This window comes from Staurois parvus, unplaced genomic scaffold (assembly GCF_062004578.1).
Source record: "Staurois parvus isolate SC_StPar_1 unplaced genomic scaffold, SC_StPar_1.0 ptg000154l, whole genome shotgun sequence".
NCBI lineage: Eukaryota > Metazoa > Chordata > Amphibia > Anura > Ranidae > Staurois > Staurois parvus.
Window position 1 is genome coordinate 25,926,714 of NW_028317950.1, and position 14,165 is coordinate 25,940,878.

Here is a 14,165-nt window from a genome sequence, read left to right on the forward strand (position 1 = left end):
GTGTGTGTGTGTGTGTGTGTGTGTGTGTGTGTATGTACATGTCTGTGTGTGTGTACAGGTGTCTCTGTGTGTGTTTGTTGGTCGCGAGTAACTCTAAGGCCTGGCTAGTAGCTCAGGACCAGGGGTGGACTGACCATTCGAGCACTCGGGCACTGCCCGAGGGCCCGGGGTCAGTAGGGGGCCCCATGAAATGCCCCTTGTACCTTTTTTAAAAGCTTTTTTGAGTGTGGACAAGGACACAGAGGCCCCATGATCCCCTATTGCCCGGGGGCCCCATGAGTTGTCAGTCCGCCCCTGCTCAGGACTTGAAATTTTAAGCCTGCAATAGCTTTCTACTCTAAACATTTACAACCTATACATGTATATTCCAGATGTGAACGTGTTAACTTTTAAAGCAGTATTAAATCCAGAAACTAAAATGTATTATATTGCAGCCTACCAAGTCTTAGATGTGATGGCTGCATTAGTTTTATTAGGCTGTTTTCTCCTGCATTTTCACCTGGTGATCAGTTATTTTTCAACTTCTTTAAACAGACTAAGTTGTCCAGCAAAAGTGGCAGTTAAGATGCAAAACATTTACTAGTGATAGAAGTGATAGAGATGCTTACAGTGCTTAGCTTTTATTCATTTATTTATTTTTCCTTTTGGGATAAAGGTTGAAACCTTTATCCCAAAAGGAAAAAAAAAATTGCTGTAACTGTTTAAAAAGTGTTAACTGGAGTTTGGCTTTAATTTGTTAGTCCATCTAAATCTTCTAGTGCATTTAGGACTACCCTTGGGCCAGAATGACAAAGCTGATGCCCAAAGGTGTCTTGTGCTCCTCCCTCCAAAGTGGAGGCACCTGGATATTACTGGCTTCATGATGGAATGGGGGAGAGCCCAGGAACAAGGATGGTGGGAGGGGGGGCCCCCTTCCGTACTCTGTGAAAGTGATCAGACAGCCCTCAATAACTTTTACAAGAAAGAGCACCACTGAATCTAAAAAATTATACCAGGATCATGGCTGTAACTGCAGCCATGATCCCAGTATAACCACTTGTTCCCGAAGACGTATGGGTACATCCTAGGGATGTAAAGTGGTTAAAACAAGGATAAATACTAGAGATTAACTGTAATAATAGAGTAAAATGTAGTTGCTATAGGGGTAAACACTTTTTAGCGAACACTAGAGGGAATTAGTGAACAAAGTGGTATGTATCTCTATGCTCCTCAGCTCCATATTGCAGTATTTTATTAAAGGTTTAGAAGAGAAAAGAGCCTAAAGAACATTCTTTTCTGCCAACAGAATGAATGTACTTGCAGATTTGCAAGACAAATGTAAATTTGTTATAAACTGATCCCTCAGTATTGCAGTGGTTTTGCCTGTACTTTTTTCCTAAATTGCTGACATCTCAAAACTTAATTGTCAGTGACCCTTGATTCTCTCACAACCTAACATCCTAGAGTTGGCATGGTAACAAATAAATAAAAAATGGACTGCTTTGATAAGAATGAGGGCAAGGACACTTTTTTTTTTTTTGTAGTCCCATTATAAAGAATTCCATTTATCCAGAGACACAACAGAATTTGAAAGGAATTCTCTCCAAAGTGCGGGGAAATACCTCCATGACAATGGTCGCCAGTGCAAAGAGTGTGAGTCTCTCCAGCAGGGCGCAGACAGCAAATAAAAGCCTGACAGAGGTTCTATTCCTATTCTATGCTAAAAGTTAGATAATTTTGAAGATATTAGATTGCCTGTGCAGAACACTCTTAAAGTATAATTGGGGGCGAAGAACACTTACCTTTCTGCATGAACCTTAAATAACAACAATAATAATGATATTAAAACAAGGGTCTTAAGAACAAGTAGTGTGGAGTCAGCTACTTACACAGGGCTTTGGTGAGCCACGCCGGCTGGTTGTAGTGTACAATGGCAACACAAAGTGTGTTCAATGCCACAACACACAGTACAAACCAGTAAAAACTCTGTGCCTTAACCATACGGCGGATGAAAAACCGGAACATCTTTTCTTTGCGGCGGAGGTAAGACGAGCTCTCGTTTTTTCCACTTTTCAAGCTTGACCGGGCAAAGGGGGATCCTGTAGATAGAAGGATTCATTACAGCCAAACTCCTGGCAGGCAGTAAATACACAGATGAAATACACTATGGGAGATGATGTATTCTCCTATTTGTAAATCTGTACAGTTAGTCCTATGATCAAGGTGCCCTGCCAGACAGCACAGCTATATGTATGGCTTTTACTGTAGCAGCAACAGGGCTTGGTCATGAAACACACTTCTATTGTGTTGACTGGACAGTGAATGAGAAGCAGCACACTGGTGAGTCATTTGGTTTCTCTCTGCCGGTCAGCATGCTCCCTATCGACACATGTGCACTACACAGAGCCTGATTGGCTCCCCTGAGTGCAGGAAGATATTAAAACAGATTCAGCAAATACCCTACCTTAAATTTAAATATATTTGTTTTTTAATTGATTTTTTTTTTTTGGAGTTTGGATTTAAACGACCATAAAGCTAGTTTTAGGAGGTCACTTCTTATAACAAACCACAGGGCTGGTCAGGCTTTGGTCCTATAAAAACAATGTTCAGTTACTCGAAGGTGGATTGCCAAGTAAATTTTAAAATGTTTATGCACAACAGCAGTAAGACTACAATTATCGCAACCTTCGAATTTCAGCATCAAGAATCTGCAAATTCCTGCGACTGGAATGACAGGTGTGTGCGAGGAGCTGCAGCCATTCAGTCCATGCAATTTTATTATTTATTTCAAGTACTTATATAGCGCCATCAATTTACGCAGTGCTTATACACATATATATATATATATATATATATATATATATTACATTCACATCAGTCCCTAACCCTCAAGGGGTGTACAATCTAAGGTCCCTAACTCACATTCATACATACACATACTAGGGCCAGTTTAGACAGGATCCAATTAACCTACCAGCATGTTTTTGGAGTGTGGGAGGAAACCTGAGTACCTAGAGGAAACCCACGCAGGCACAGGGAAAATATGCAAACTCCAGGCAGGTGGTGCTATGGTTGGGATTTGAACCAATGACCCTAGTACTGCCAGGTGGAAGTGCTAACCATTTAGCCACTGTGCTGCCCCATACAATGCAATGACAGGCTAATTGCGCCTGCAGCTATCTGTGACTGTTCGCAACATCATCTGCCTCTAAAAGCAGGTAATCACTGACTGTGCGAATAGTTAAGAATAACTGCAGATTCCCGTATCCCCTGAAGACGTGCATGCACACGAAGCGCGTAGGGAGGGGCCTTATGTGCTGATGTCACTCCACTGTTTTCAGGATTCAGACCAGTGGCCATCTTAGTAAGTCTGGACTGCTTGTTTACATTACCACGTGGATTTATTTTATACTTTGTACTGATATTTTACCAATAAACACTGCAATATATACCTTTACCTTGGCTCTGTGGTGTGGCTCCTTTCTATCTAGGGAACCGCATTGGTGGCCGGCGGCTGGATTGCTGAGGAGATGGTTTTGGATGTGCAGCATTAGCTATGACTATTGTACTTTGGTAAATGCATAAGGGTGGAGGATTGCACACTGCTGGTGATGGGAGTGTTGAGTTTTTTTCCTACACCTAGGGACTTTCTATACATTTTATCTAAAGAGGATTGATGTATTGTTCCTTTTGGATATACATGTTTACATTTGGACATTTATATTGGCAATAGCAATAGCACCCCCCATTGACTTCTCCATCATGTCCAACAATGCCACCATCAAACCCGCCCCGCAGGCCAGAGTACTTGGTGTCATTCTGGACTCCAACCTATCCTTCCAGCCCCAAGTCCAATCTTTAACAAACTCGTGCAGACTCCACCTCTGCAACATCGCCAAAATACGCACGTTCCTAACCCCAGAAACCACTACACAACTCATCCACTCCCTTATCATATCACGACTCGATTACTGCAACTCCCTCCTTACTGGCCTGCCTCGCCGCTGGCTATCCCCGCTTCAGTCGATCCTGAATACGGCTGCCAGACTCATTCACCTTTCCAACCGCTCCGTTTCCGCCACCCCCCTCTGCCAATCCCTCCACTGGCTTCCGATTGCTCAACGGATCAAATTCAAAATCCTAACACTGACGTACAAAGCTGTCCATCATACTGCCCCGAACTACACCAACCTAATATCCAAGTACCACCCAACACGCACACTCCGCTCCTCACAAGACCTCCTTCTATCTAGTTCCCTGGTCTCCTCCTCCCATTCCTGGCCTCCAGGACTTCTCCAGGGTATCACCCATCCTCTGGAACTCCCTGCCCCAACCCATCAGATTATCACCTACTCTCCTCTCCTTTAGGCGCACCCTGAAAACCCACCTCTTCAGGGAAGCCTACCCCACCCCCTGCTAACTTGCCAACCTCCTCCACTCTTCCTACCACTCCATCCCCCACAGCTTTCTCCTCCTGTGCCACCATCCACTCCCTCCTAGATTGTAAGCTCGAAAGAGCAGGGCCCTCGATCCCCTCAGATTTTGCATTGTATTGTATTGTTATTGTTCTGTCCCCCATTGTAATGTACAGCGCTGAGCGAACTATTGGCGCTTTATAAATACTGTATAATAATAATAATAATATTGGTTTAATTTTTTTGCTGCACCTTATAGTGTATGGTGTATTACTCTTTTGACACTGATATGCTTTATGGGTAATTTATATTGAATTTGGGGTATTAACTTTTTTCAGTATTGATTGGATATATATGTATCTTGTTTACACTGATGCACTTTACAGACAATTCATTTTGGATACTGGCACAGTATATATATTTATGCTATAATTAGCATTTACTTTTAAGTGCTGCACTTTTATCTTTATAACAGCCACAAGAATTTGCAGGATATGCTAACTGCCCATATGAATATAGCCTAAGGCTGAGAAATTTAGGCTAGGGCTACACTGGTTATTGGGGTTGAGCTCAGGCAGGTTAGGATCCTATTCCGAACCCACCTGAGCAATCATGCCAGGAAGCGGTCAATGTACTTCGCCAATCATAAGCAATCGAGACATCTGAACACGCCTGAACGTATCCCTACTGGTGATTTTAATCTCTTGCTACTAGGAAATTTAAAGTAGAACTAAAGGGGAAACTTTTTTTTTCATTTTGGAAGCCATCAATTTTTTATTTTTTTTTGCCATGTGTGTCCCATTGGGATTTTCCTGCACTTCTTTTCCCACATTCAAAACAGGAAGAGGAAATCCCTTCAAAGTGAGGGAATCCCTGATTGAACCCCATTGGAAGACTTTCCCTCTATTACTGTTCTGTTAACAACCAAACATTTGGGATTTTCTTCCACTTTCAATGTTTTATCTTTAGTTACACTTTGACTATTTTGCTGACAGTCACTTAAATAGGTAAAAGCTACACAGGAGACTTTTAGTAGGTCAATCATGCTAATAAAAAAATGCTTGTAAGTTAACTGCTGTGTAACAAATACCTGCTAAACAAATGGAACACATGGCTCCCCTTTGGAGCAGTAGCATCTTGCAGTAATCAATCATGATCAATTGATACTAGAGTCACATTGTTTGATATACAGAGCACCACTAGAGAAAGCCAGTGTTAAAGTGATTGTAAGCCCTCACCTTGTAGAACAACCCATTCAATTTAAAATAGAAATGAAAGACAAAAAATTTATATATAGATATAAAAAAGGGAAAAAGATGCATTTTATAATTTTTTTTATAAGTGCTCACATACCCTCTGTTCTCAGCTGCATAAGAGCTGGTAGAGGAGAAACAGCAGACACTGTGTGCAGGGGCAGGGGGTGGGGGAATGTGTCAGCAGATGTCTGATCATTGAGGAAGAGCACACTGAGTTCCCAGCTCAGCTAGAGAACTGACCACACTGTGTTCTCCTGCTTAGTGTGGTCAGTTTTTAAAAGGAAAGCACAGGGACTGGCAGGAACACCAGGGATTTCACAGAAAGGAAGCAATACAAAGAGAACAGGATACTTTTGCATACAGGTACATGGTACAGCAGGCACATACCAGGAATATGAAATGTTGGGTTTACGTATCCCTTGATCACATTGCCTATTATACAGAGGGAGGAGGATCACACTGCTTCATATACAGATGATCACTAGAAAGAGGGAGCCCAAATCACGTTGTTTGATACACAGCAGAGCAAAGGAAAGCTAAAATGCATATACACATTGTTTCATATACAGATGACCACTAAAGGTAGGGGATGCCAATCACACTAAAGTGGAGCTTCACCCAAAAAGGGAAGTTTTGCTTTTCCTCCTTCTCCTCTCTCATATTTAGAATGCCTTTTTTTTTAAGGGGGGGGGGTACCTGATTTTGATAGGTACCTGCTCCCATTTTTGCTCTGGCTGTGTAGGCGATAGGACTGGAAGTTTGCCCCTACCTCTCCCCACAGCCTCTTGGGAAATGTCACAGGTCCCAGAAGACTGGGAGACCATTCATGGGGCTCAGCGTGGCTTGAGCATGCACAGTGGGCAGTCAGCTGTGAAGCTGCTTGGGCAGTCAGCTGTGAAGCTGCAAGCAGTCACAGCCGGCTGCCCACAGTTAAGATGCCGGTGCCTGGGGCTGAAGACAGGCAAAGAGCCATGTTGGGTGAGGACATCGCTGGATCCTGGGACAGGTAAGTGTGTGCTTTTTAAAAGTCAGCAGCTACACTATTTGTAGTTGCTGATGTTTACATTTGTTTACAAGGTGAAGATACACTACCCTCTTAGGAGCTGTTGAGTTTTCGGTTCCCCTATAGTCCTGCACAGCCAGGCAACATGCATTTCCTTCCAGCCTTAATAGGGGATTGAAACTTGGATGGGGATGAGGGATACATGGGGTGTCCAAGGAATTGTTTAACTGAGGACAACTTCTTGAAACCATATACAAGTGCTCAGAAGGGTTCTCTTCTCTTCTTGGAGAGCTGGTCAGCCTCTCCTGGTGTAGAAATTCCAGGATAAGGGGATCTAGAGTCTGACTCTTTAAAAAGCACAGTCCAGCTGGGGCTAGCCAGGTTTCCCACTCAAATGCCCTCTTCCCAATTCCTGTCCAGGGGGTGTAGAATTACTGTTCCTCTTCTGTAGGCTGCAGTTAGGCAACTGCTTTCAGGCCTTCTGCTGGACTAGCTCTTTCCTTAGCTCCACAGATGGTCTTCTCTCGGGGGGGCAGGCAAGGTCTAGCTTCCCTTCCGTTCGCAGCAAACCTGGAGGCAGACCCTTTCCCTAGGCTTCCTCCCAGGCTTCACTCCACCTCTCACATCTTCCACCCGAACTCTCCTGCTGCTGAGTAGGCTCAGCCACTCTTAAGATCTGTCCTGACTCCATGCCAAACCTCTTGCTTGGGGATTGGTCAGGATCCCTTGAGAGTGCAGAGCAGCTCCTCCTCACCGCCTCCCACTGCATTCTAGAGACTTCTCTAAGTCTCTAGATCAGGGAAAGGTTTCAGAGAGTTGCACTGCAGAGCCTCTCAGCCCTGACCTTCCTTAGGAAGGTGCTACATTAATATACAGATGATCACTGGAGCAAGGTATAGATCAGGGGTAGGCAACCTAAAAGAGGTGGATATCTACCTGAACAACATGGGAGAAGTCAAAGATCACCGGGCACAGTGTCACCTCCTCACGCCTGATTTAAACCTCTAATTGTCGTACTACCATGTCACAATTGTCATAACAATTCACCTCCTCACCACCTGTCAAACACACTCAGATTGCTTTTCAGAAGGAGCAGCAGTGCCTGCTGCACTTGTGTATGAGCCCTTAGTTGCATTCGGCAGCGGCACCCTTAGGGCTTGTTCACACAGAAAGTTAGGAGGTAATTAAACCTGGCAGTTGAGTCCCTACCCCCTTTAGCTGCTGAGGCAGCAGCCAAAGGTGTACACATGCTGCAGCAGGAATTAAACCTACTGTTTCATTTGGTAGGTACTACCACCTGTCAATTACGACCCATTCACGTAAATGGGGTAACTCTGCAAGCACACTGCAACTGTATACTTCTGTGGGATCCAAGGGGTTAAAGTAGCTGATGAGAAAGCAACACAATGCTGTCTGCTTTAACTCCTTCTTTGCTGTACTGCACAAGGTTGCAGGACACTTGCAATGCGGCCTCATTCATTTGAATTAGTCATGCTTGGCAGGCTATACCCACCAACCATGACAGGGTCTATAGCTCCTGCATGTGTACACCCTTGGCCACTGCAGCTAAAGGGGGTGCGGTTGGGGTGGTAAAAACTTAACTTTGGGCTTTTACTACCAAACTGCAAATGTAAATAAACCCTTACTGTTCTGAGCCCCCTATAAGGCTGTTTTAACACTGATGCTTTCAGAAAGTGCTCAAAACCTGCAGAATATAATAGAGGTCTATGGGTAATTGCAGCAAACCTGGAGTAAAGTTTTAGGTACACTGCACTGCACCCACGGTGTGGGTAAACCACAGCACATCAGTGTGAAAGCAGCCCTACACTATTATACCCAGTGTATTGCTTCACACTGGCCGGAATATTTCTTCTTTCCTGCTGTTGGAACCACTCTGGAGACCGCTAGCCAGGATAAGAGGTGGAGTGCAGTTGGTATCACTCCACATGGGACAGGAGCCGGCACTACAGAGGAGGCATCAGTTTATGCGGCTTTTGCTCCCTACTACAGCTCCAACTCTGCAAGTAGTCCCTCTGCATTGCACTCTGATGCTCTGGGATGGTGGATCAGCAAGCCCAGACTGTGATCTACTAGTCACCTGGCCAGGGGCAGACTGACAACTCATGGGGCCCCCGGGCAATAGTGGATCATGGGGCCCTGTGTCCTTGCCCGCACTCAAAGCACACCCAAAAAAGCCTATAAAAAGTGCCCGTGTGCTCGAATGGTCAGTCCACCCCTGCACCTGGCTGAGATCTACTGGTAGTTTCAGATCTACTGGTTGCTGACCCTCTGTATAGAGAATCTAATTTCTTGATATACAGATGACCACTAGAGGGGGTGAGAGATTAGTCACATTGCTTGCTATACAGATAATCACTCCATGGAGGGAGGGGAAATCACAAAGCATGATATACAGATGACCACTAGAGGGTGTATTACAGGTGTGTACATGAAATGCAATAATTAAAATATGGAAGAGTAGGCAAGTATAAACATGGGTGCATTGTCAAAACGTAATTTTAGATAAATGTTACAATATCCAATTTCTTGTGTGACAAGCAATTTGGGGCTGAAAAAAGCTTTTAATGCAAAATGATCCAGGATTCAGAAAATTAGCCTCAAACTATTTTAATACATCTAATGCTTTTGCAAGGCATAAAAATAATTATGCATGTAAATGTACACACATTGAAATTGATATTTATATAACACGTTTTCATCTACTGTAATATATCAGGAAACAAGATGCCTAAGAATACCGTATGGAAAATATGACTGTAGAATACAAAATTTAAGCAAATCCTTTATTATGTTTTGAATCTTAGCTTTATTATGGCTGTATGTAGTGATATTAGACAGGAGTTCATCCATTTTATTTGGTTCAGTGCCCTGACTTGTGAGAAAAATTGACTTCATTGTAAACAGATGGTTTTCTTATTTCCTGCACTTTTTTTTTAATGAAACATTTTTTCCTCAGCCTGGATGTCTCTCTAGATGTGATAAATCTTATGAGATGAAAGGATCAGTTACTTTTACATCGTCATTATAATGGATGTGTCTTTCCTTATCACATTAGCAGCGGCTATATAATCCGCAATCAGCCAGTAATTGGCTTGAAGGATTTTGGGTAACGTTGTTAACCGCAGGCCCAATCGAAGGTGTCCTTAAATCCAGGGAGACACTTCCCACCTTAATTATACATTGCCTGTCCAGAGTTCATTATTCATGAGTCTGGCCGCTGGAGCAGAAACTCCGGTACGCACTGAGGCTACAACAACAGGAAAGGATAAGGGGATTCTGCCATGTCCAATGTCTGTGTATGACTCAACAAACAGAAGGCTCTCCTCGAATCATTTCTCCATCAGATCTTTATTTCTGTGTCAAAAGCCAAAATATTTTACAGAAACCGTATACCAAACATTACCTGTCTATACATTCAGAGGAAAGAGGAGCCTTTTGTGGCATCTACATCTACATTTCAGATTGTAAATATTGGGTCAAGGCAGCTACATCTGTGAAGTCCAGACAGACAGGATGGAGGGATGGATTGAATAGACAGGTAAATAATTCATACTAAATCCTAAATATTTTACAGGAACTGTATACCAAATATTACCCTTCTGTGTGTTCATGGGAAACAGGATCCTGAAATGTGGTCTATGCCCAGGGACAGACTGACAACTCATGGGGCCCCCGAGCAATAGGGGATCATGGGGCCCCTGTGTCCTTTCCCAAACTCAAAAAAGCCTATGAAAAAGGTACCAGGGGCATCTCATGGGGCCCCCTACTGACCCCGGGCCCTCGGGCAGTGCCCGAGTTTCCAAATGGTCAGTCTGCCCCTGTCTATGCCTACATTTGAAATTGTAAATATTGGGTCAAGGCTGGTACGTTTTGTGGAAGTCCAGACATTTGCTATACAGTTCCTTTAAAATATTTAAGATTTTGTAAGAATTATGCGTATTATCTATCGGCCTATTCAATGAATCCATCCATTCATCCATCCTGTCTATGCGTCCATTACCTGTCTATGTATTCGGGTGAAAGAAGAGCCTCTGTGGAGGTCTGCTTTTTGTGGGGGTCGAGGTCTTTATTTCATATCATGAATATTGAGTCAAGACAGACAGACAGAATACTTCTTGCTAGATAGGTAGGTTGGATAGACAGAAATATGTACTATTCATACAAAATCCTAAATGTTTTACAGGAACCGTATAATAGATTATACCCGTTCATATATTTGGAGGAAAGAGGAGGTCCTGTGGAGACTTTTGTGGGGGTCTAGGTCTACATTTCATATCATATTGGGTCAAGACCAGGGGCGGACTGACCATTTGGAAACTCGGGCACTGCCCGAGGGTCCAGGGTCAGTAGGGGCCCCATAAGATGCCCCTGGTACCTTTTCCATAGGCTTTTTTGAGTTTGGGCAAGGACACAGGGGCTCCATGATCCCCTATTGCCCGGGGGCCCCATGAGTTGTCAGTCCGACCCTGGTCAAGACAGGTAAACTTCTGGAGGACCACACAGACAGACAGGCATAATAGCTAGATAGATAGACAAACAGAGAATATAATTCATAGATAAATTACTTTTTGATGGTCAAAAAGCAGTATTATCACTATCTAGGTGGCACACAAAGTCTAAATCCCATAATGTTATTGGTGAAAGCACCTGCTTTGTTCCTGCATGACTTATGTTTCAGTTTATTATTATTTATTTCAGATAATTATATAGCACCGTCAATTTACACAGTGCTTTACATATATATTGTACATTCACATCAGTCCCTAACCCTCAAGGGGCGTACAATCTAAGATCCCTAACTCACATTCATATACTAAAGCAAATTTACACAGGATCCAATTAACCTACCAGCATGTCTTTGGAATGTGAGAGGAAACCAGAGTACATCCATGCAGACACAGGGAGAACATGAAAATTCCAGGCAGGTGGTGCCATGGCTGGTATTTGAACCAACAACCCTAGTACTGCCAGGCAGAAGTGCTAACCATTTAGCCACTGTGCTTCCTAAGAGTTTCTCTCTTAGATTGTGAGCTCTAACGAGCATGGCCCTCTGAATCCTCCTGTATTTGTAATGTAATTATACTGTCTGCCCTTATGTTGTAAAGCGCTGCATAAACTGTAGGCACTACATAAATCCTGTATAATAATAATAATTAGAATGCGACAGGGATGGGGTGGACTCATGGTACTGAAGGCCTGCTCACCTGCATATGGTCTGCACTTTTAAAAACAACACAAGTTTTTACATCCCAAGCTTTTTGATATAGTACTTTGTGTATTAATAATGAAATGATCCTTTAAAAGATGCAAGGATTTTAGTGGGGATCTACGTATTAATTCCCCCATGTTTCACAAATATTACCCAGGGACTGAAGCAACCTGTTATGCACAATTCCTTTGCAAGAGCCAGTGCAGAAGATTATGGAGGAGAGGGTTAAGCTGAACCCAAGAAAGGGTTAAAGCAGGAGTCTCCACCCGCCTCCAGGAACTAAACGATCAATGAGCCATTGATTGGCGAGTGGAGGGGCTGGAGCGGCTGGCACAGTCTATAGTAATCCATCTGTAATGGACCCTGGATTCATGTCATTATGTTGGCCGCAGCGTCGTGTATGAGGGTTGTGCGGGCATCTTGGACTCAGCTGCTTCTTACATTCCTGCAAAGAGCTTTCCCTCCATCACCACCAAGTGCAGATTCAGTGGGTGTCTCTACATTGAATAAACAGCCGCCTTAACCTCACGCTTCCATCGCTCGTGACTTCTTCACAGTGCTCAGCCACCCTCTGCAGTCAACAGTTTTGTACAGTAAATACTGGATATGTCACCCAGGATAATCCTTCCCTTACATAAAGGGGATTCCATTGTTAGATGATTTTTATTTTTACTGGTTTCAAACACTACTGACACACTACTGGTACTTTTATCTAAAAAATAAAATTTAGATCAAGTGTACCTAACCCAAAACTTGTTTTTGTTCTTTTTGGATAGAGCAAGGGGTGATTGTAACATCTGGTAAAGTGGTTGTAAACCTCAGACATGAAATATGAACAAAGCATATCCCTCTATAGTGTGTACTTGCCTAAATTAAGAGCAGGAAGTGTAATTTCTGTCTGCTGCTTCCTTCCTCTGTTATCAGCATTAATCACTTCTGACAAGTTTTCCTGACACCAATAGGAAAATGGTGACCGGGAAGGGACCTCCAGCAGATGTGACAGCCCTGGCTCTGTTCCTGTGTGTTGTGTGAAGAGGGATGTGTCTCCTATCACCTAAGGCCAGTCACTTCACTGTGTATACTGTATGTAAGGGTTAACAGCCACTTTAATTTTTTTGTTATGTGTCCCTTAGGAGATAAGATCATTTTAATCCAGCTGGAATTTAAAAGAGATCTCTAAAGTAAGGGGAGATCTCCTCTGGTTGCTGTAGCAGGTGGCCCCATTGGAAGATTTCCTCTCCCCTTCTGTTTCAGTGTAAAGTTAGATTTCCCATCACTTTCTGTCCAGGTGGCAATGGAGAGGATAAATATCTTTAGAGTGGACACAGAATGCAATAAAAACCTGACAGTGGTTCTAACACTTCTACACTCTATCCAGAACTAAACAAAATGTTCTGGCAAGATACAATTTAATTAAAGCAAATGTATCATTAAAGTGGTTGTAAACCCTCGCATATACCCAGTGATGTGACTCATCTCAGGGGATACACGGAGATTAAATAAATCCTCCTACATAAGTTGTACCTGTTTATCTGTAGTTGTTTTTCCCCTAAATCTGTTCAAAGTTCAGAATTTACACAGGATCTCTCAGCAATGAAAAGCAGGGGGTGGAATGCTGAAGATACATCAGTGAGGAGAGCTCAGAGCAGATTGGAGGGAAGGGATACACCCCCCTTAACACAGCACACAGGAACAGAGCTGAGACTATCAGTCAAATGCTGTGCTCCCCCCCCCGCCCCCATTTTTCTCTTGGTGTCAGGAAAACTCAACAGGAGTGACTTGCAGATAGCAGGGGAATGATACAGCAGATAGAAATGAGACTTGGTGCTTTGGATTGAGACAAGTACACACTGTACAAGAATATGCTTTGTTCATATTTCATGTGTGATGTTTCCAGCCACTTTAAAATAAAATCATGCACCCCCTTCTCAGCCTGCCTCCTGAAACTAATAAAGAACAGGAGAAACAGAAACATTCGATACCTGGAGAATCTGCTGTTCCACAGCAGGCAACCATAAGACTAGACGCTTGGCATCTGGTCATGTGAACTCTACTGATGGGTAGGAAAAGATTTCAGATTGGCTGATCCTCCTCTTCAGCAGAAATCATGTGATCAAATACATTTCTTATTTAGAGTATGGATGGGAAGGGATTAGAGAATCTTATTTTATGGACAAGTCTGCTTTTTGGGTAACTGGTAATTTCTTTCATCTCTTGTAAATATAATCAAAAATAAAGAATAGGAACAGGCACTACAAAGTGCTGGCAGCTAATTCTTTTAT

At 43.1% G+C, this 14,165-nt stretch overlaps 1 protein-coding gene across 5 annotated transcripts in view; it reads right to left on the reverse strand.

The window, feature by feature from the left end:
• Nucleotides 1–14,165, reverse strand: part of CACNA1B (calcium voltage-gated channel subunit alpha1 B) — a 378,141-nt gene that overhangs the window by 141,284 nt on the left and 222,692 nt on the right. For all 5 annotated transcript variants that reach the window (XM_089675295.1, XM_089675298.1, XM_089675296.1 and 2 more), the window contains exon 11: nucleotides 1,869–2,078. In XM_089675295.1, coding sequence (XP_089531421.1) covers nucleotides 1,869–2,078 — 210 coding nt within the window. The remainder of the gene's footprint in view (nucleotides 1–1,868; nucleotides 2,079–14,165) is intronic.